General features: G+C 40.9%; 1 protein-coding gene across 1 annotated transcript; it reads left to right on the top strand.

Annotated features, from left to right (window-relative positions):
• The first annotated feature begins 403 nt into the window (after positions 1 to 403).
• On the top strand, positions 404 to 22,284 carry emx3 (empty spiracles homeobox 3). Its single transcript, XM_088604714.1, has 3 exons — positions 404 to 1,656; positions 17,606 to 17,790; positions 20,227 to 22,284. The coding sequence occupies exons 1-3, from the start codon at positions 1,317 to 1,319 to the stop codon at positions 20,392 to 20,394; spliced, it is 693 nt and encodes a 230-aa protein (XP_088460840.1). The 5' UTR covers positions 404 to 1,316; the 3' UTR covers positions 20,395 to 22,284.
• Positions 22,285 to 22,665: the final 381 nt, after the last annotated feature.

Genomic DNA, 22,665 nt, shown 5'->3' with positions numbered 1-22,665 from the left:
CCGGGAACAAGCGTAGGGTTTCGATTCGTTGAAGGAGACGACGATTAGACTCCCTAAGAAACGTCCTACTGTGGTCTTTCAACAGCTTGACGGTGCTGAGATATTCGTTCCTAAACGATATCTAGTTTAATTGATCAAGTGACCTTCATCAGTGGTCAAAACTCAATTGTTCCACGTGTCTAAAAATGACCGATTGGGAGGAGGTGACCCATAGAGACCTACTGTGCAGATTCGGAGAAGAGTAAGTTTACAATAAGATCCTCACTAGGAGGTGTGTTTTTTTTTTACTAATAATAAAATCCAACAGACAACATAACACGGAGAAGCGTGATCAAATCAAAGATCCGCGCATTGCACACTAATAATAACTTAGTGAGAGAAAGCGTATCTCATCATTAAGGTTCGCATTGCTATTTTTTGTCTTTTAAGGGAAAATGTGATCTCACCTTTTGTCTACAGCTAAACTACATCCTAGGAGATACGCTATTAGCTGTTCAACCCTCTTTTCTCGTTATCGCATCATTTTTAAAAAACGACAACAAATTTGCTGCGCTGGCTTTGCGGTTGTGCAGACAACCCCCTCCAAAGCGCCGATATAGGCCCTACAAGTCATTCAAAACGACTTCGCACGACGCCTGAGCACTTGTCCCTGTCAGCGAAGGCTGGCTGTGGTATTTTATCGCGTTGCGTTTCGTCGTGTTGATCTTTTCTCCTGCATGGCTTGACGTGCGCATGCTCACCACACCTCTGCGAGCGAGGAACCCGAGGGCAGGTATTGGGCGCAGTGAGTGACAGGTCTTTCTTGTGAAAGGCATGCTGAATTTCTGTCTGCTTCTGAGCTCCTCGGGAGATGCGAGGTTACATCTGCCCTGTCATAGGCTAAAGCCGGAATTCCTTTGCACCGAGCTCCGACACTCAGTAATGAATTACTTTTCGTCGAATACAATCATCGCAACCCAAAATCGATAGCTTTTTCCGGCGATCTTAACTGTTTGTGTGGTATTAAAACAGACCACAAGACGTGCCCGGACGCTGTCAAACACCTTGCCCGGGTCTTCTCTAACATTTCGGGAAGTTTTTTTTTTTAATATTTACCTCCTACATTAAAGGGAAGGGTTTTAAGAAATGGAGTTCTCGGTGGATTAAGAATCCGCGTGGATTTTGAGGACTGTTCTGTTTGTTTTGTTTTTCTTCCTAAATCGAGCGACTTTCCCTGAAGCAATCCCCTGGCTGTTTCGAGATAATAATAATAATTACTATTATTATTCTTCTTTTGGACATTCGCGGGGAGAGTGTCGATTCTCGGTGTTGGGACGATGTACCAGCCTAGCAAGAAATGTTTCACCATCGAGTCTCTGGTGGGCAAGGACGCGAATTCTTCGGCCGGAGACGAACCGGTTCGGCCGACGGCTCTGCGGTTCACCGAATCGGTCCACCCTACGCCCTTCGGGAGCTGCTTCCAGAACACCGGCCGGACCTTGTACAGCACCCCGGATCTGATGTTCTCGGAGCCGGGCACTCACGCCGCCAGTTCCGCTCTCTCGCTTCACCCTCTGCAGCTGCCGGCTCAGCCTTTCTTCGGCCCGCATCAGAGAGAGACGCTGAACTTTTACCCCTGGGTTCTGAGGAACAGATACTTAGGTCACAGGTTCCAAGGTGAGCAGGCTGTACTTCTCCATCTTTGATGTCTCTCGGCTGTATAGTTCTGTTAGAATTTCAAAGTCAGCTTCATGTGTGAGGACGGTATTGACGAGGACGTAAAGAAACACAAGAAATCGGGAATGCTGACGCGACAGACGCTCTTATCGGGAAAATGAAATAAGATTGCAGAATTGTATTTTCTTTTTCGATCGTGGGCTGTGTGGGCTTTTGCTAGCTCGTTTTTTTTTTAACAAAACAGGGGGAAAAAAACACCTCCGAGAACTTCACGGAGCCCGCAGATCCGCAATAATGACCATTAATTTGAAGACCGAGTCGCAGCTGTAATTAATCGGGTGACAGGACAGACTGTTCTGATGCTCTGTTTTGGTTAATACGTTTTGTTCGTACTTGTATCATGGTAATAATAATAATAATAATAATAATAATAATAATAATAATAATAATAATAATAATAATAATATAGGGAGGGAGGGGGGTAAATTATTATTCTGCAAGTGTTGAACCGGACTGTAGCGACCCGAGCAGTTTTCAGAAAATTAGAACAGACTCTGACGCGCATCTATCATCGGTAAACCCACCCGTAAATAGGCGAAATCAGTTTCCTAACCGCACAATTTGCCGTAAAAGAAGTCAACTCATTATTTTAATCACTATAATTTATTTTTAAAAAAATCTAATTACTTAGCAATCAAGGAAGGATGTCATCATGTGCTGTACTTCATTTTTAGAACTCCTTTTTAAAAAGTGTAAAAAAGGCATGTTCAGTGCTGTCTGCTTATTGTTCTGACAGGGACACCAGTTTTACTTTTATTCGGTGCAGCGTTTTCTAACAAAATGCTCAATGTTTTCCAGTAATTAGTGAAACAGTATATTTGGTTGTCGCAGTTTGAATAAAATCCTGTGTTTTTTTTTTTAGTTGGAGAGAATCAATCGAAATTCCTGCCTTAGTTGTCTTTATGTTGTTAAATATCTAAAATACCAACTCTGTGGACTGGTCCTTGAGCGACATCACCATCCCAGAACAATTGAATCCAACCCGTGCGATCTATTCATTTAAACTGGCAATTTATCGCCTGGATTTTCGTCAAACGAATCTCCCTGTCTCCACAAAATTAAGGAAATCTGAATGGCTAAACATTCAATTTACGTTGCGAGGTTTTGGCTAACAAGTTGTGTTTTTTTTTTTCCAGCTCTGCTTAGTTCGGCTACGCAATGGCCAACGGGCCTATTATACAGTAAGCGGAATTTGTGTTAACTAGCAGCGTTAACAAAAGCCAGTCGGTTGTGAAAATGATAGACCACAAACACACAAATATTTTAAAAATAAAACGAGCAGTCTTTTGTTCAAATGTGTCCGTTCTCATTTGGGGAATGTTGATTTACACTGGCTTTCGGGCTCGGTTTTATAGTCGGTGCTAAGTACAGAAATGTATGCAAACCATACGGATTTTTGCAAGGGCATAACATAGATTGTAGTTTCCAGTTTACAATACTGTAATTTACTGTAGTTTGCAAGACACAAACATAACGACCCGGGTTTCTAAAATATATTTAGGACCTACAGGAGAGGACTTTCAAATAGAAAAGCGATCTGAAAATATTAAACGCGGGCCTGTTCAACGCACAAGCGTTGAGAGGAGAATTTGTTTTTTTTTATATTTTTTTAAAGTTCTTATTGTAACCCAGTGTTTTCAACGGTTCTTGGTTAACAACATCTAAAGTGGATACCCTTTTGAAAATGAACAGAGGTTGTATTAGAATTTTATATTTCTTCATGAAATCGATGTGTATTGTTGCATTCAAATACCAGATGTAGTCTGAATCCCATTAGTAACATATAAACCACGTGGAAGTTATCGTATAGTTCCTAAATATTTTTAGAAGCACTGTTAGAAAACGCCTGATAAGAAAATTTGACAGTCAACCAGGGATATCCTACTATGCGGTCAAACCAAGTCATTTGTTCTTGTTGAAGCGGAGCTTTGTGTTAACAAAACGTCTTTCAATTGTCCGAAGCCCTGATCCTATTCAACGCCTTTTGTTTTGGTTATAAATTATAACAATTTAGCGCAAAATAGAAATGTAAACGAATGCGAGTGTTTGTTTGGATTTTAATTTTTTTCTAAGAGACACTTAAAATATTACAATGTTGCGTTTATCAGGGACAATAGTACATTTCTAAACACTTCTACTTGTGGGTTTTCACAAACTGCCAGTCTTGCGTACAAACTGGTAAAAACAAATACCGTTTAATTAAAAAAATCATGTTTAAGATTAGATTATTTATTTGCTGGTCTTCATTTCTTGCTAATTTCCCACCTATAACATTTCGAGTGTTAAGGTTGTACCGTGTTTTTTTTAATATGCAATCGTTTATGTATTTTACAGAACAACACTCTCTGGTCATATAGGACACACGATATCACAGGATTAAGGCGCGAATTAAAAATGCAAACCAGGTGAAAATATTGCTCGGAGATCTAGGATGTTAAACTTTTTTTTGTCACTTTCGTAACACAATTTTGTTATAATAAACTTCAACCAGATAAAATAATGACATGGATTGGTTGATGACAAAAATAATCATTTTTTCCCCCATATAATATTAATCAAATAATTGCCGATTAAACATCCTAAAAAGACGCGGCATTGGACACTAGAATTACCTTTACTTGGTAGTGGAAGGTACAGTATCATTCCAAGCGTAGCCAATACGCGCAGGTCGATCTGTACTGAAGTTTTTCAACCCAGAAGCCTTGATTTTAAATGTGCGCTTAGAATTTGGGTTAAGAGTAGGTGCGGCGGATCGCAATACTTCTTCAAATCAAAGGGCGAGGAGAAAGAATAATAAGCGGTTTAACTTTGTCAGCTCGGGCTCAGCTCATCATCCCTCTATTCAGACCACAGCACAAGTTTCAACACCCGGATTTCTTGGTGCCGACATTTCTACAAATATATACCGTGATATTTTCAACAGCACTTCTCAATACGCTGTATAATTATGTGGAATATATCCCAACAATGAGCAGGGTCGGGACTGAAATACGAGATACATTTTAAAAAGCGTGTTAGGGACTTCAGGGAGAGTGTTGTACATGCTTTGAGTCCCAGCGGTCTGTGTAACTGGAGGGTTCTTCAATCTTTTACTTCTGTTCTTAAATGGGATACAGACACATTTACACATTATATAGAGGTTTTGTTTTTAGTGTGTGCAGGGGGGGATCGGGGATCTGTAGGTGCTTATTATTGAAAGCTAATTACGTAGTATATTCAGAGCTTTCTCAATGGCACTTTTAAGTGGACTCTTAAGGTTGAAAGCGTGAAAAAGATCAGCGTCCCTTTACGCTCATCCTCCAGACATTGCACAAGGGTTTAATTTCCATTTCGACAGCAACTATCAGACGTATTATAACAATAACCCCGAATTGAAAAAGAGCCTTGAAGGTTTGTGTACTGTTGTAAGGGGCAGGGATTTCGGTGACGAATGATAACCGTGTACACTGTTAGTATTTTAAAGTGGTGGGTAATCTGCTGTTTTGCGCGCTTTTAATTTCAAGTGAAAGTTAAATCTTCTGGACAAGTTGTGAGCGAAACACTTCCGAGTAAGTGGCGGATAAACCAGTTAATGATTTTACTACAAGGCTATTACATGTCCAAGCCAATTTCCCTCTATATTCACCAACGTTTTACGCAATAACACAGCGTGTGAGTACTGCGGCTCTGAGGGTTACCACAAATATTTCCCTCGAGTTATGTCTTCGTGTCTAAACTGAAAGATTGTAATATTTTAATTAACTTCTAGGTCCGAGGTTAGATAATTGTATTTTCAAATTAAGAAGCACCCGCAGCACTTGGTTTCTTAGCAATATTAGCAGTGGCCAAGAAAATGTGAAATTCGGTATTGGTGACTAACTTTTAAACTAATTAATAGCAATTACTTCTGTAGTTCAGTAGCACGCTGCAACGACGTTTCAAGTCAGATAACCAGGTAGGTAATTTCGTTACAGTCTTGCTTTATTCGAGAAATTATCATTTTTACACTTCCCTTTCAGAACCTAGTCATCTGAATTCACGCAATTAGTACTAAGTGAGAAAATGTTTTCTACTCGTAACACGCGAATGAGATAACTTCGGTTGGTTTGACAAAAATGGATTGTATTGGACTTGAAAGTCGAAATTCAGGCTTTTGGGGGGCTGGCACCATCTATCTCCACTGTCACCAGTCTGAACTGTAATTTCTGAAGCTTTTCAACACCTAGACATCAGAACACAAACGGAAACAATTTCCCACAAGTGAATGCTCTGAGGCGAAGGAACGGGAATTATAGTTTTGAGTCCTTGGCACCACCATCTTGACTGTAAATAGCCAATGGCGAATGCCAAATGATATAATTACATTGTAGTAGTAAGCATTTGACTTATTGTCATATAACCTGGCTGGAATGTTTTGACTCGTGTTGGTTTCCTGTACATTAGGAGCAAACCTGGTATTTTCCGCCCAGTATGTGTGTGTTCTCACCAGAGTCATAGGCGTTGTCGTTAAACACTCTTTTCAATAAAGGATTAATTTCAATTATTTTATGAATAGACGCAAAGCAGGCGATACAATTCCGTTCTTGTGAAAAAGTTGAAGGTTGGGATATACACCGCTGGGGACAAGCGGTTCGTGCCGTTTCCCGATAGACGCGTTCCTAGGCGAAGCAGCCCTTAACGGAGCAGCTGTCTTTTCAGCTAGTTTTATTACTATTATTACCATTCCCCTAGCTTTTCCTTCCCCATCTACAATAACAGTTCTCCCCTAAAATATAGGAGAGAAAAGGCTCACGACTACAATGACAGGAACACAAAACGCACTGTATGATATGTATAAACGATCGTCCACTATCCTGTTAATAGATGAATGAACTGCGTGTATAAACAAAAAAAGGTCAAATAAACGATTATACTCTCAAAAAGTTGTCAAGACGGTACTGCGCAGATTCGTTTCGTGATCAAATAATCAAAATAGTATTTTTGTTACCACGGACTGGTTAATGAAAGCTTTTCTTGTGGAAAACCTGCCCGTTGGTATAGTGAACGTGCGGTTTTTTTTTTTTTTTTGTAATCCTTTGAAATCCTTTCCCGGGTCCTTCCTCTGATTAAAGTCAGAATAATTGATTCAAACGATTTAAGTTTTTTTGTGGTAAGAGAATTGTGGTGATGTCATACAGCTGAAAAGCCAGAGATGGGTGGTCCAATAAAGCTATTAGTTAAACCTGGGAGGTCAATAACTCTCTAGCTGTTCGTCTGACGAGCTCAGCCGCTCACGGCCAGCCATGGAGCAGCGCTCCTGTGTCCTGTCAGGTGTTCGCGGAGCAAAATGGGCCAAGAGCGATCCCTCTGGGGCATATTCCAGCTAATTGGTGGAAGTCAGAGGTTGTTGTTACTCTTACTCAGATCCGGGGCTTAGATAAAGCCCTTTTATTTACAGACAAAGGAGATCTACTCACTAATGGTGTCCAATAACCGTGAAAACTACTGTTTAGACAAGCCTAAATACAGCCATGGGGATTCAGTGCAAGATGAGTTTACCTGGTGTGTGTGTCATTTATTTTTTGGACAAATACACACATTTCCTTTACAGAAACCTCTATTATTTCCTGAAAGTCTCTAATCCTTTGAGCCTTCTAGATAGTTCGCAGTCCAGTTTAAGCCGGGCAGCTGCTGGCCCAGTGCAGGTGTACAGGGGGGCTCCGACTGGGGAGCAGGGCTGAAGTGAACAGGTTTTGGACGAGGTCTCTTTACTGGGGGTGGATTTGGAAGAGCAAACTGCCAGAGGAATCCCTTGCTCTGTAAACTGCATTGGCTCCCTGTTCTCCTGCTCTTCAGTAAGGCACTGAATTGTCCAGCTCCATATAATTCTATATACAGGACCGTAAGTCGTCTCGCATGTGTACATCTGCATCTGAACTCTTAATATGAAATGTGGAGATTCGGGCCCTACTGGTTTGTTGAAGAGCAGGCTCCAAACCATGCATTTTAAAGGCTGACCCAAATCGAGGAAAGACTATGCAACTAACCTCTTCAAAACTCACTTAAAACCTGTATTAATGTTATAGCCTTTAATGTATAAATTATTCTTTTTTTTTTTGGCTGTCAATTAGCTGTGCCTTTTTCACTTCTTTTATGGGCATCTGGTGTGCTATTGTACAGTGCACGAAGTTTCCTGAAGAGCCCATAAATGGTAGAATTGCACAATCAGTTTTTTGACAGTTCATTTCAACAAGTCACAGCCCTAGTAATTGCGTGCCCATAATTCACATTAACAGACACCACTGATCGGTGCATCTCCAGTTTCTAGAGGGAAAAAAAACATTTTTTTTAGTTGACCCATGTGGACTTACGTGTCTCATAAAATGAGAACTCCCCAAGTGCAAAAGGAGGTTGATACCAAAAAATCTGTACCTCACAGCTGGAACCATCACTTTAAGGAAGACACCCGAGTGTGGAAGCATTGTGGGAAAAACTCTACTATTCCATGGTATCCAGAATGGCTCGTTTTTAGGAGACGAGACTTTTTCATTTCCCTTTTGAGGTATATCCACTGCTTAAGGCCACCGATATTCTTTATAGGTTGTAAGTACGTTTTCTGTACCAGTCTCCTCACATATCTAAAGAGTGCAGGGCAGTGCCTCTCGACTCTCGGAGACGTCACAGTTCCCTAACCCCTCCCCCACCCTCCTCAGCCCCCTGCCCCAGTTTTAAGCAGACAGCTCTCCCATCTAGTGCCAGAGAGACCAGACATTTGTTCCAACGCGTGGAATGGGCCCCATCTGCGAAAGCCGTGTGAGAGGGGCACCGCAGCCCGCAGAGAGCTTGGTGTCTCTTTTCTCGGTGCCCGGTGATGCCCGCCCCCCTCCCTCCCCCGCCCCTTCGAGAAGATTGAGTCTCCGGGCAGAGGCTGGGTCCCATGGGCACGTCCGGGGTCAGTGGCCCTGTGCCAGCTGGGAAACAAGCTACGCGCCACAGTGCGAGCGGGAAAAAACACACCAGCGAGTGACAACTCCTGCTTGCAGGAGATCAGCGCTCGGTCACTCAGAGGGCGTTTTCTGGGAGGAGGTCAAAATCATGGCGAGATGAAGACCGAAACTGGGCAAACAACTGCAGCACTATCTGTACTCGTTGGGAAGGAGTTAGGGAAATTGATTCACCTGGTGAGAAAGTACTTCTTCCACCGTTAGCCGTTACAAATGTGATTTACACCAACATTATAAATTTGTAAAGTTAATAAAACAGTGTTTGCATTAATTGCAAGTTTATTCCAAAGCCCTAATCCCATCTGTAACCTGTACCCCTAACCCATTCTGTCTCCAATACTTCACAGATGGTTTATTATTCATTTTTATAGTATAATTGCACAGCCCCTGAAATGACCTAATTATAGCCACCCTTCAGTTTTTTTTAATCATATGCAACATTTTTTTAATTAATAAAAATAAGGATACAATTATGGCACAAGTAGAATAATCTGGCAACTAATACATAGGTGGTATTGTGCATCGGTGTGAGGACAGTTTCCGGAGGAGGAATGCTGAGGGTTTAACTGCCCATCCGACTGTACTAAGCTGTGAAAATATTAGGGACCCTCAACACCAATCAGATGAATAGATTCTCTGCGGCACGCTATGCTTGGCTGGTCTTCCAATGCACACTTCCAAGTCTTGTTGGAAACGGGCTGATCTGAAGGAATATGCACGACAATCCCAGACACCAGCAACCTCACTGCAGCCTCAGGGTGATCCTGCAGGAACAGGGGTTCCCAGCCTTCATCCTGAAGGGTTCTCGTCTGTTCAGCTCTCATTCCAACCCAGTCACTGCAACACCTGCCTGAGCTACTCCTCCCCATTAAGGAGCTAAAAAATAGAATTTGCTCATTGCACGGCTTTGCAAAAAGATTCAAACCCTTCCTATGGTGTCACATTTATAAAATTACAAAATCCATTTTTTTTTTAAATTTAGCAAGGAATTTAAAACCTGAATGCTCAAACCAAAGACTCCTGTGGGTCAGATATGTTACAGTAAACTAAAGGGAAGAACCTGAAATAGGTTGATTGCGTCCATATTCAAACCTGTGAATTCAATATTCAGTGGAAGGCCCCTAGCTACAAGTCTTTCTTTCTCTGCTAAGTGCCCACCTCACAGTGGAACCCTTCTCCAGTTTCCTCCTTGCCCACCCTCCCAGTCTGGGGAAACAGCCTGATCCTGGCAGAATCTGGGTGCTGAGATGCGTCTTCCTCTTCCTGTTGAGGCAGCAGCCTGTGCTCACAGAGAGATTCAGAGACTTCAGTCTTTTACAGCCCTATTCTGACCTTTCCATGACGTTATTCCTGACCTGCTTGAAAAGCTTCTTTCATGACTCGAGGCCAAGTCCTTGCTCGACATTCACTGCCTGACCAAGGAACCTTGCAGATCAGAAGGTCACCGAACTAACAACTTCTTGTTATCACTAACTTTGGGCAACTAAGCTCATTTTGGTTTGCCGCAGCAAAGAGTTTGAACACTTATTCAATTATGACTATTCCATATTATCTGTTTACTTTCTTCTTTTTTCACTATGAAATACATGGAATATACAGTAGTATGTTCAGCATGTGATATAACATTAAGTGCTTTTTTAAGTGTCATAACTAAATGTGCGAACTGTGAGGTTCTTTTTTAAGGCAATGTACAGTATAGTATAGTTCTAGTTCAGATCCAATTAAATTATGGAGGGCTGCAGTGAAAACAAGAAGCACATTGTTCAGCAGGACTAATGTTTTCAAATATTTTGATCATGATGGGATTTAATATAAAAAAAGACACCTCCAAATTTCTATTGATAAAAAGACTGGTTTAAATGTATGTGTGGATTATCAATGACATACTGATGTGCAGAAGAATGTATGATTTCTCTTCAGATCAATAACAATTACATCACCTGCGGAAGTACTGCAGATCTGCATGAAGCCACAGCATAACCGCACATAATATTTTGGTAGATTGTGTGTGGCTTGTTTTAGCATATCCAGGCATATTTTAATACCTAATGTGGAGCTGAGATTTGTAATGTTATTATTTTTTAATTTTAATTTTTTAGTTATTAAAGTATATCAAAACTCTTTAACAGACCACAATATGTTTTGGGTCTCAGCTTTTACAGGTATATCCACTTTTTCAACTGGTCCCCTTCATCTATCTGGGTAACGTTCCAGAAAGGTGCTATTTGTAAAGAAACAGCTCATAAAGGCAGGGCGGTTTGGTATAAATATTTGTTAAAACAAAGATAAAGGTCCAAGATCTCTTGACATGCCTAAAAACCTCATTCCTGCAGCCGTTTATCCCAACATACGTGTGTAACAAACATATTAGAAAGACAAAACTTAAATTCTGCTACGTACTGTTTTAAAACGAGGGCATTGAAAATATTAAAATATTTACCCTTACCACTTAAAGCACATTAAAAATTTATATACCACTGTTAGAGTATCAGTGGAGATTATCTGGTGCCATGTTGAATCCCAGCAACAACCATTGGAAAATGTTGGAAAAGTGCATAACCTATTCACTATCTAATTTGTTCCTTAGTAAATTCTAGACATATTTTTGAAATGACACACTGGAGAGACATTACAGCAAGCAGGAGGTGTAGTCAAGTTTAGCAAAATCCAGGTTTGGAATGATCTTTTCAAAGCTTCTTTTACTGGTTGTGATTTCTGAATGTTACAAATGCTTTTGTCAGCTCATTTGTCATCGCTGTAGGACCTTATGAAGTGTGGTATTGACATTTTCTCTCTCTTTACCGAACCCATAATCCCTCCACGCTTTTGGGCAAATATTTGTATTCCTTTGTCTTTTCTAGTTCAAAGGATTTTCAGCACCCCAGCTGAAGATGCTTGTCAATGATATTTTACAGCACAAAGCACATTCCTCCTCAGGGAAATGTCTGTTTCTATGGGCTGCAGGAGATGTCCTGCAATTGTACATATAGTTTAGACAGTGATCACTTAAATACAAATAATGGCAGATTAGGCCTTCCAATTGAACTGCTAACAAAATTATCATTGTAACCCCCAAATACATCTTCTGAATCATGTGAGAAAGGTCTGCGTTCAAGTGGTCTAGAGGTTAGGAGTCATCTTCTGCCTTTAATCCTCTTGCCTGTGGAAGAACCACAGTTTCACAGACATTCCCAGCAGGCAAAAAACAGCTGTCCGATCCGAGGCTTGAACAGACGAATTACTGCAAAGCAGCCTGACAGACTGAGTCATTCGGCCTTACACTAAATCGGCGAATCATCATGTGCACTCCAGAGTAGAGACCTAGATGTGGATAACTTGTGGACGTATCTAATGATACTGGAATTCTGGAGCTCTAAAGGCCACAATATTGGTTAAGGCTGGGTGAACATAACAGAGAGCAGCCACTTTCCTGTAGTAAAGATTGTCAGCTCCAATTCTCAAAAGTCATGGAGCCTTCTGATCTCCACTGAGCCAATGCTTCTAATGAGCAAATCAAGTCACTTAACTAGATCTAAAATGAGTTGCAGTTAAAAGCAGAACAGCTACACTCTTTTTATATTTCGTGGTCAGAAAGAATCAAACCGCATTAAAGTAAAATGTTCGCAGTAACGTGTAAAACCTCCAACTTACATCACAAAAAATAGAAAAAATGTCCAGGTATGCGCATTGCCATTTTCTGCGATTCAGAATGAGGCATCAAAACATCTGGTGACGTGCCTTATTATAAGCTGCCTTATTACATTGTAAACAAGCAGGCTTGTGAATACATCTCTTTCCATGTATCAGAAATATTGCTCTGATTGCTCTCAAGTTTTGCTAACCAACACCACTTATTTGTTAACTCTGCATGCATATCACGTTGGACCATTTCTGCAGTGAAATATCTGCTGCATAACCTGTACCTATTCGCTTGTACATCACATTACATTAGTCATTACGGTGACTAGTGAGCGGGAAGGGCCCCATCACGTCACAATTGGTAGGAACTATCGCTCTCGCTTGTGGAGAGACCAAGGTTTTACAACAACATGGCGACTTACAGTACTTTTACAAAGTTTACAATTTTGTGCTTAATTCGAAATTTGTAAAGATTTTCTGTAACATCACTGATTGTATGTATACTGAAATGTAATAACCGGTCCTAGAAACTGGGACTGCAGTTCCACTTTAAAGAGAGCAATAAGGCCTTACAGGCTGTAACCCATGAGGATCAGAGGAGAGGAACACTTTCTCTTCTTGTGGTGCCTCTGTAGCCCAGATGCATGGTTTTAAGCCTGTAGTAGCTGGTATCAGCTGGAGGGTTTCATATCCATACCTCTCCCATTACCCATGTACCTATATCCTTCCTGGGCCTGTCCCCTACTCTCATTTCTATTGTGTTTCCATCAAATCGATGATGAGCAGCTCATGCATCTCCGCAGTATTTGTGATAGTCTTTGAAAACTGCAGATCACAGGACAACATCCTTTGAAGCTTCTCTCCCCACCAGCTGGACCAATTCACTCAAGGGAAATCTGAATCAAGAGGGACTCTTCCCCCACGTTACCGTTGCCCTCCATAGTTACTGCTTGAAAAAGGGATGGAGAGTCACTGTTCTACCCGCGGCATTAAGTCTCTTGTGTTGTGATCCGGGTCAGGAAAGGGGGATGGAGTTTTTGTGGGTCGTGCGGTGACCCAGGACACCGTCGACACACACGTCAGTTTGTAGCTGGAGAGACCTTAAGAGAAGCTTGCCACGGCAAAACAGGCTGTAGAAGCCTGTGATGAATTGCAACCATCCATCAGGGAAAGGGATCTTTAACACAATAATAAACAAAATAGGTGTTACATTTAGCAGCAGTGTATAACCCCAGGCCAGGCGTACTTGGTTTCCTTGCTGTTTGCTGCCATGAATCTGATTGATAGGGTTTTGATCCACCCCCGCCCAGAGACCAACCGAGTTCCGTCAGAGCACCCAGAATTCAGCAGCCGGCCAATACCTGCTGAGCAGATTTAACGAGTTTACAGACACGCTGCTCATCGCCGTTGTTTCACCTCCCTGGCCCGCGTGTCACGGAGGCACGAGAGCTGACCCGTCCATCTCGAAGAGCGAGCAGCAGCGCGTGGCTCTGGTCCTCGCGCCTGCATCTCCCAACGAGCTTTCGGCATCGCCGGCTGCCAGCCAGGCGAGGGCGTGACCTTCGGGTTTGGGCTGTGAGCTTTCTGAAACGACGGTTGCTTCCGTTTTTTTCGCCCTCCCCCTCTTCGTCTGCCATACTCTACTCTACTGGTTTTGTTTACTCGTGCTGGGAAACGACGTCTGCACTCTGTGTTCCTTTCATGCAGGCACGTCTCACGCAAACGGCGGCCGCAAATATTATATTATAGATACATTTGCTTATGTAAAATATTTCTGTTTTTTTACGCGGTGATTTTAATAAACGGACCCTGCAGAAGGGGCTCCAGATGTTCCTTTTGGGCGCACAAAGTCGGATAAACAATGAGACCGCAGAACGAGGCCATTTTCCTAAGGCCTAGTATTGGGCAAATCCAGATGCAGCTTCTCCAGCTTGGATTTGCTTAATTGCGCCTCAATATCTTAAACTACAATCGATTTTGCATTTTTTCCGGCCTGAATCATTTTCTTATGGTGATCCTCCAAACTAAAATGGACGTTATGGTTTGGATGTCTGGCAGTAAAGAGGCAAAAATTAATACATGACCTCCATATGCAAAGTTCACCCAACCATCATAGCGTGACAAGGTTCATGAGTGTGTCTTCATATAGTCTTTCAGATCTGTACCCAACTCCAGTTCTCAGCGTATGTGCAGCCCATTTAGACCACAGTCGGTTGTACATTAGGTCTTGATTTAATTTCCCTTGTACAACTGCGGTGTTGCTTCCTGTTTTACGACACATTTGTCTATTTGACAATATCAAAAACCGACCCTTGGAGCTAAAGTTGCACATTGTAAAATGAAGAACACGAGGTCCCTTATTTCTTTTAACATTTGACTGTAAGAGCTCTGATGTGAATTCAAGAACGTTTTCTCAAGCTAGAGAAGCCCTCAGAGAAACGAAGGGGTAGTAAAAGCAGCAGGGGAAAAGTGGTTGGGAAATTTTTTTATGATATCTGCACGAAGTTCGTTGATTATTTCTACAGTGTTTTTGTATTGTGCCAGATATCTTGTAAATATAATATTCTTCACTATCCAGCTGTTATTTTAACATAATTTATTTTGAATGAGTATATCTCGTGGACATTCCTTACTGTAGAGATTCTGTTGTAAACTTATTTCCCGCAGTTTAATACAGCATTGGTAATAATGACTTAAAATACTTATTTTTGGTTAATCCTTGCAAGAAATTGAAAGTTGGGAATCTTAAAGTAAAACCAAGAAAAGGGTTTTCATTATTAATTATTTAATCATTTTTTAAAATAATTATCGCTGATGGAGATTTATCCTGATGAAGAAAAAAATCCTTTTTCTTGGCAGCAACTCAGAATCACTTCGCATGACAGTACTAAATTATATTTATCGGTGAAGCCACGTAAATCATCCGGAGATGTTTCCTGTAAGAAAAAGTGCTTTACAATTAGTAAATGCTGTAGGAGCAAGTTAGTACAGAGATGAACCGAGACAAGCAAGGCATGTTTTCTTTCCAGTAATGAGGGTTGGACTCCCCTCTTGCAATACTCAACATGTCTGCCCTCACCCTTCCACTTACTCCTTGCTGCTTCACCTGTGGATCCTGGCAGCTGGTCTGCCTTTGTCCCGAGTGTGTGGATGCGATTAGGTGGCACCCATACACACCGCCGGCAATCGCCATCAGTTATGGGCTATATTACGGAGCTGATACAACGTGCTGTCCACCTGCAGTGAGCACTTTCAAACAATCGTTAAGAGTTTCCCACAACACGTCCCTTCCCGTGATTGAAACCAAAAATCGGCCCTCGATGTGATCTCTGCGTTATACCCAAGACCTCACTTTGTGATTCAGCTCCACTTTTTGTATTGTAACATGTAATCCCCGAGACTGCTCATTTTATTTCAGGAGGGCTCTGTTTATCAGTCCTTTCAAGGGTGAGTTGCTGTAATCTCACCTGTAGTAAAAGACATTATAATAAAAGCGATACAGTATTTTAAAGAATAAATACGTTATACAGAAAAGAAAAGGACATGTGCCCGCTGATGAAGATCAGGCCAAATCGTTTCCGTTCGTGCCACTGGAGATGTATAAACGATGCTGTCTGCCAGGAGCCAGTGCTGAATATTTCATCTTATTGACTCTTTGTTTCACAGAAGTCCTAAAAAGCAGCTCTGAGATTTCCCAGGCTTGATGCATGATGGATGTAGAGTGGTAAAGATTTATCAGGACTGATCCAAGTCAAAAGCCAAATTATTTTTTTAAATGTGGCACCCCATTTTTAACCTAACAGTGATCAGCACATTGGAGCATCGTTTGTCACTGTGTCTTAGGGTTCAAAGGTCAACAGTAGGGTGCCTTCACCCCCCGACCTTTCACATCCAGTTCCACTTTGAATTATATTATATAGGGCATCAATAAGAATCTTAATGTACATGTAGAAATGGCAAAAAAAAACTCCTCTATTTCCATTATATATACAGACCAAAAGCCATCGCACCAACCAGCTGCACATCATTCATTTGAAAAATCTACATCTACAAAAATCGAATTCCATTTAAATCAAGTGCACTTTTTGTATTCTAAGAGTTTAAATACTCTTTCAAATCTCCGACTGGGTAATGGGCTGGATCTGAAACTCAGAGTGGCTGCGAAAGGGGGCTGGCAGTTTTACGGCAGGTTGGTAAAAAACTGGGTCCCACCATCAGCCTTCTGCCAGGATCCATCTCTTCTTCTGAGAAAAAAAAAATTCATGTCATGGCCTTATGTTGGAACTGCTTCTCTTTCAACGTGCTGCAGTCGCACTGAGAAAAAACTTTGGAACAAAATCCCAAAATCGCCGGGTTAGAGAGACTACACGTGTAATTTTCTATAATGTCTTTTGAAATGTTGGTTTGTGAGATTCTGTATTATATACTGTACAATTATGTCCCCAAGTACATCTGACTACATTGCAGCATGCCATTCTTAATACCAACCGCGATCCAAACCCTAATCTAATCATACGTTTGTAAATAACGTACTCAAGTACTGTACTGTACACTTTGCACAATACTACAGTCATCTTTAGGGATGTTACTTGGTAATAATCACTGTTTGGGTAGGATGTCTTGTCACCTTTAATTGCACATATCATCTCTTCTTAGCGACGAAGGTGTTTATTTTCAAATCCATTATCTGTTTTTTTTTGTTTTTGTTTTTGTTTTTTTTTGGGGGGGGTTTACAAAGAGTAAGCAGTTTCTTTTTTTTTTTTGTTGTTGTTGTTGTTCTTTTTTCTTGACCGAATCCTTTTACTCGAGTAACAAGCCCACGACAAAGGGGAGCAGGCTGTGGGCTGGCGAGTGTAGCTTTACCCAGGCGAGTGTGCCACGGAGGGACCAAAAGACGTGGGAGGGAACCCCGCGTCAGGGCTAGTGTTAGCAGGAGTGACCCCGGACTGGGGCGCAATGTTAGCAGGAAAACAACCGCGCCGTAACTACCCGGCAGTGAAAGGAAGACTCCTGGGCCCTTCAAACGAAATCCCCCCGTGTCTAGATGACAGCTGCTCTTTCGTTTGTTCAACCGAAGGGAGTTTTACAGCTTTTGTCTGAAGTGACAACCAAGGTTCTTCCCTGCTTACCACAGCAAACGTGGGATTTTTCCAGCTTCCAGCTACAGTACATGCCGCCCTCTCCCTCCCCGGCTCCGGTACCTGTGAGGCAGGAGCTTGCTTCACTCCTTGTCTGTCTTGTATAATCACCCCCTTCCTTTCTCTCTCGCCCTCTCCACCTCCCACCAGGTGAGGACAGCAGCCCCGAGAACCTGCTCCTCCACGGGCCCTTCTCACGCAAGCCGAAACGCATCCGCACCGCCTTCTCGCCTTCCCAGCTCCTCCGGCTGGAGCGCGCCTTCGAGAAGAACCACTACGTGGTGGGAGCGGAGAGGAAGCAGCTGGCCAACGGGCTGTGCCTGACGGAAACGCAGGTAAGGGGGCCGGGGCGCCTCGGAGGCAGGACTCCCGGGACCGGGAGCCTTCCAGTCCGTTCAAACAGCACCCGGACCGAGGGCAGGCGAGCGCGCAGTCGCTCCAGCTGTGCGCATCGCACGCTAACGCAGCGCGCCCAGAGAGCACATTAGGGCAGGCTTCGCAAACGTTTAGGAAATGAGTCACTGAAAGAAAATGAGAAGGCGCGAGTACCTTATAAATGTTAACTTGCATTTTGTTTATTTTTCACTGGGCTAATTTCGTTGCTAAACAATTGTGAAACAATCATTAGGTCCTCAAAGGAAAGCATTTCTTCAGCAGTGCTTTTTTTGTTCCCGTCTTGTAATCAGGCCTCCGATTCAATTATTTTAAATTCTTTTCCTTTATCTGCACTCATTTAAAGTCCGGGCGACGTAGTGGCTGCTGCATCAGAGCTGTTGGGTCCAGGGTTTGATTCTGAACTAGGATACGTTCTGTGTGGAGTTCGCATGTCCCTCCTTGTGTCTGCATGGGATTTCTCTGGGTGCTTCGGTTTCCAATCAGAGTCCAGTGACTTCCTGTCCAGGTTAATTGGGATCACTGAATTGCCCTGTGTATGCGTGTTTGTCTGTGCCCTGCACTGTTCTGGCATCTACTCTGCAGTGCAGTTAAACCTGTGTCCTGTGTCTGCTGAGTTAGAGTTCCTCTGAGGCTCACTGTGATCTTCTGAGGCTGAATATGGTTACTGAAAACGCACGTATGGGTAATTAAGGCATCCTAGAAGAAAACAGCACCTGGTGTAGTAATAAAGACGGCAACAGACCTACTAGAGAGTAGTATGCTGATATGTGACAGTCACCCTCCCTGCAAAAATAAGCAACTCCTGTCCAGTATTCTCGCTTGGGGTTTAAATATCACCGGTCTCCAAGAGCCCCTATGCCCTGCTCAGACCCAGGCCACCAGATACAGTAATGCCATGTTGACATAAAGACTGAATTTTGTGCTCATTTCAAAATTGCACAATTTGCATGGAGTTTTAGGAACTGACAAGACACTGCACTAAGATGGCACAAGAGTGGCAGAAAGATATCTAATGGAAGATTATTATAAAACGACATAATACAATGATTTTTACAGGTGCTTTTCCACAAACTCAATGTGTTATAAAAAAAAGCACAACATACAATAAACTACAGAAGAAAGAAAAAAGAAATGGGAGAATACGTACTGTATAGACCTTACACACTTGTATGAATACTGAAGTCTGCAGAAGATATTTCCCCAAAGCTGACAAATGTAATACTTCAGCAGACTGTATAATATGAAGCCTTAGGCAAAGCAGTGCTTGGCAGTCAATTTGAAAAGAATATTAATGTACCGGTAGTTACTTTTGTTGGGGCTTTACATCATTATTATACAGGATGGAAACATTCTATGGTAATAAGATCATTCTATTTTAAAAGTTAAGAGAAACATATATTACAGTGATTATACTTTGCAGAAAACATTCAAGCCTCGGGTGAAGATTTAGTCATTTTAATCTTTTTGTTTTATTTGGTTTAGAGGAAACTATGTTACCTTAAAAAACTGTAAAAAGGGAATTTCAACTGGAACATATCTGTTGTTTGCTTTTGGTATTTGCAATATATATATATTAAAATTTTAAATTACATAGTTCTTGACTTTCTAAATTGCTGGGTACTTAATTATAAACACTGCTCTCCCAAATGGAATCACTGTGAAACAAATAAAAAGTCTTCTCGGGACACTCCGAGATAATGTAATGATAGAGACATTCACTTCAAATAAGTGTCGCACTTTAGACTAGACAGCTATAATTTAGACAAGCAATCACTTGGTACCACCATAAAAGATTGATTGTTACTTAAAACTATAAATAAAAGATTTAAAAATTGCAACCTGAACCTGTAATAAATGAAAATATGTTTATTTTGGAAAGGAATATAATCTGGAATCTCCTAAACTCTCGGTAATTGTTGTGTGAGTATATTAATAATTTACTTCTTAATCCTATTGAATGTCTGCATGTAAAGTGCTGTTGAATCACATTTTGCTACAACGCATAAATGGAAAAATTCTTTCTTCTGAAATGCTTAGACCTGCTTGTGAAAAATGAGGGGGTTTGATATTTAGTGCTTTCAGATTTAGTGAAACATAAATCACTCAATTTTCCCCATGAAGAATGTGGCATTTCTGACTTTCCGAGGACACTAACACCCAGTGTTACAGTATTATGTTGGGCTATGAATGAGATACTTAGATTCACATCTCTGATCAAACTTTGATGGTTTCAAATACTCTGTTTTCTTAAGGCAAAAAAAATAAATAAGTGACTCGGACTACTTTTGAGAAGCTTATGGGAAGTGAGCCTTTCAGTATATGTGAAGTCTGCAAAAATCCACTTTCTTAACGCGGACCTTTCCTGTTCTCTTCAGGTCAAAGTCTGGTTCCAAAACAGAAGGACTAAACACAAGAGGCAGAAACTGGAGGAAGAAGCGCCCGAGTCCCAGCAGAAACGCAAAGGGAACCAGCACGTCAACCGGTGGAGGGTGGCGACGAGGCAGGGCAGCCCTGAAGACATCGATGTCATTTCGGAGGACTGAAACGATACCTTCCGGACCCTGAAAGCCCACCAGGCTGCCGTCAAATAAAAACAGCCCTCTTACAACGTTCACTAGGAATAAAAAACAGGCGCACCTATTTGAAAAGCACTGCACCACCTTCCCGACTGAGGCTGTCGGAGGACAAAGACCGTCACCGTTCAAAAAAAAAAAAGAAAAAAAGAACGCGTTCGGTCGCGTAGGATTAATGAAGTATGCCGAATCACAAAACGCGGTTTATCTGCGGTGAGCCCAACACGAGTCCAACGCGTGATAGTCTGCAGGGAAGGTACTTTTCTATTATGCAGCTCTGCGTGTATTGTGGCAATGCAGGCGTAGTTGTGCTCGATAAAAAAAAAAAATCTCTGCAGAAAACACGCGCATTCTCTTTAGCTGAAGCTGGTTATCTGCTTGCCTGAACTCTAGATGTTACCTTTTCTTATTTAATACATTATTTTAGCTGAAAATATATTTTCTTGAGGTTCTTTTTTTATTGGGGTTTCTTGTACCCATGATCATTAAACCTAAAGGAATGTTCAGTCTGGTCAGAATATAAGCCATTGTTATTGGACTCGTCTTCAAAGCATGCTGCAGGTGACGGATTAATACACAAAGCTTTTCTTAAAAATGTCTATGCAATTTTCAATCTGTTCAATAACCATGTCGCTAGCATACAGTTTTTACATATGTATGTCATTGAAAAGTTCGATTTGACTACAGTTCTTCCACTTTTGTCCATGAGCATGAAATGTTTGAATAAAAGATGTATCACAGTTTAAAAATGCAGAAAAGATGGGTAAATACAAAATTCAATGTGAAACATACAATTGTGCATTTTTTTCTCTTGGCATTTGTTTTATTTATCAAACCATAATAAACAGGTGGCTTGAAGTGAAGATTTTTTATCTCAGGGTGTGCATAGTAAGTTCATAGTATCTGAAATAAAAAGTAAAAATAAACAAGAACATAGAAAAAAATCAATGTATCGAACTCACCATGCCCATCGTAAGGTGAAAAGTAATAATTTTGGTTATCTAATTTATTTTTTAAGAAGCATAGATAAAAAAAAACATGTTGCCTGTCACCTTGTATTTCTCTGATGTGTGCATGAAATGCAAAAAATGAAAACTATGATATGCCCCAGAATGCAAATGACTGGGAAAAATGAAAATTATGACCAACATCCCACAACTGGACCCTTTGAGATTAAATGACCTGTTCGTGGGTATAGCATATGTCTTCATATAAAACATCCTATGTTCACAAAGATAGAAATATTGGTAAAAATGTTAACTTCTTGGAGGTCTTTTAAAGATTTCCAGTAAGATTTTTTTTTAAATCAACATGCATAGCTGATATACATAAATATGAAATGCTGTCCTGTTAGACATCAGTGTGAGAAATCTTGATCTCTGATATTTTTTTAATATTTTTATTTAGGTGTCCGCTTAGCTGCACTGAAATGAAAGGGCATTTGAGAACCATTCCTATTTTAAAACCTGTGCAAATGGAGCAATACATTAGATGTTGTTTGAAGAAATTCATGAACTTCCTATGAAAAAAAATGCATTGAGAAAAGCATTTGTTTAGACCAATAATAGACTGATTCTTCTCACTAAAATTTGCCTGAAAGCTTCTTTGACAAAAGAAAATTAATACAGTAAGAAAAAACGTTTTAAATAAAATTGCTGATATGATGTACATATAAAATGTGAGTTGTGTGTGTATTCTATTTTTTTGTAAGAACTGGATGTAAAATATATATTTTTTCTGTTTTAAATGTTATACTTTCATGTTTTTGTTGTTTTCTAAAACAGAACCATGTGGTCTTTAACAGGAATAATACATGGAATTATCTTGTTTTTAAGAAAATAAAACTTTGTCTGAATGAGATTTCCTGTCTGGAGATTAACATTACACATCAGAAGTGAGCTACTAAACATAACGTATTTACATTTATTAAATGTGTCTTGATTGCATTTTGTAAAACCTTGATTATTAAAAATTGGCAGCAAGACAAGAATATTTGAAATGAGTACGGTAAAGATTAAAATACTACCCCAATAGTATTGCTGCTTCCAATTACTAGGTCTATAAGTCCATTGATATCTAATAATTGAACACAATTTTAGTTATTGCTTACATAGAAAGTAATATTTATGATCATGATTTACAGGAAAGGTAAGAGGCTTTGTGCATCGACTTGTACTGACGTTGTAAACTGACATATTTTACCTTCTATCGAATAAAGCAAACTAGTCTGCCTCAAACATC

The sequence above is a fragment of the Lepisosteus platostomus genome, chromosome 13, assembly GCF_059453375.1.
Source record: "Lepisosteus platostomus isolate fLepPlt1 chromosome 13, fLepPlt1.hap1, whole genome shotgun sequence".
In the NCBI taxonomy this organism is placed as follows: Eukaryota; Metazoa; Chordata; class Actinopteri; order Semionotiformes; family Lepisosteidae; genus Lepisosteus; species Lepisosteus platostomus.
Note: the sequence above shows the minus strand (reverse complement) of the source record. Positions and strands in the feature narration are given on the sequence as shown.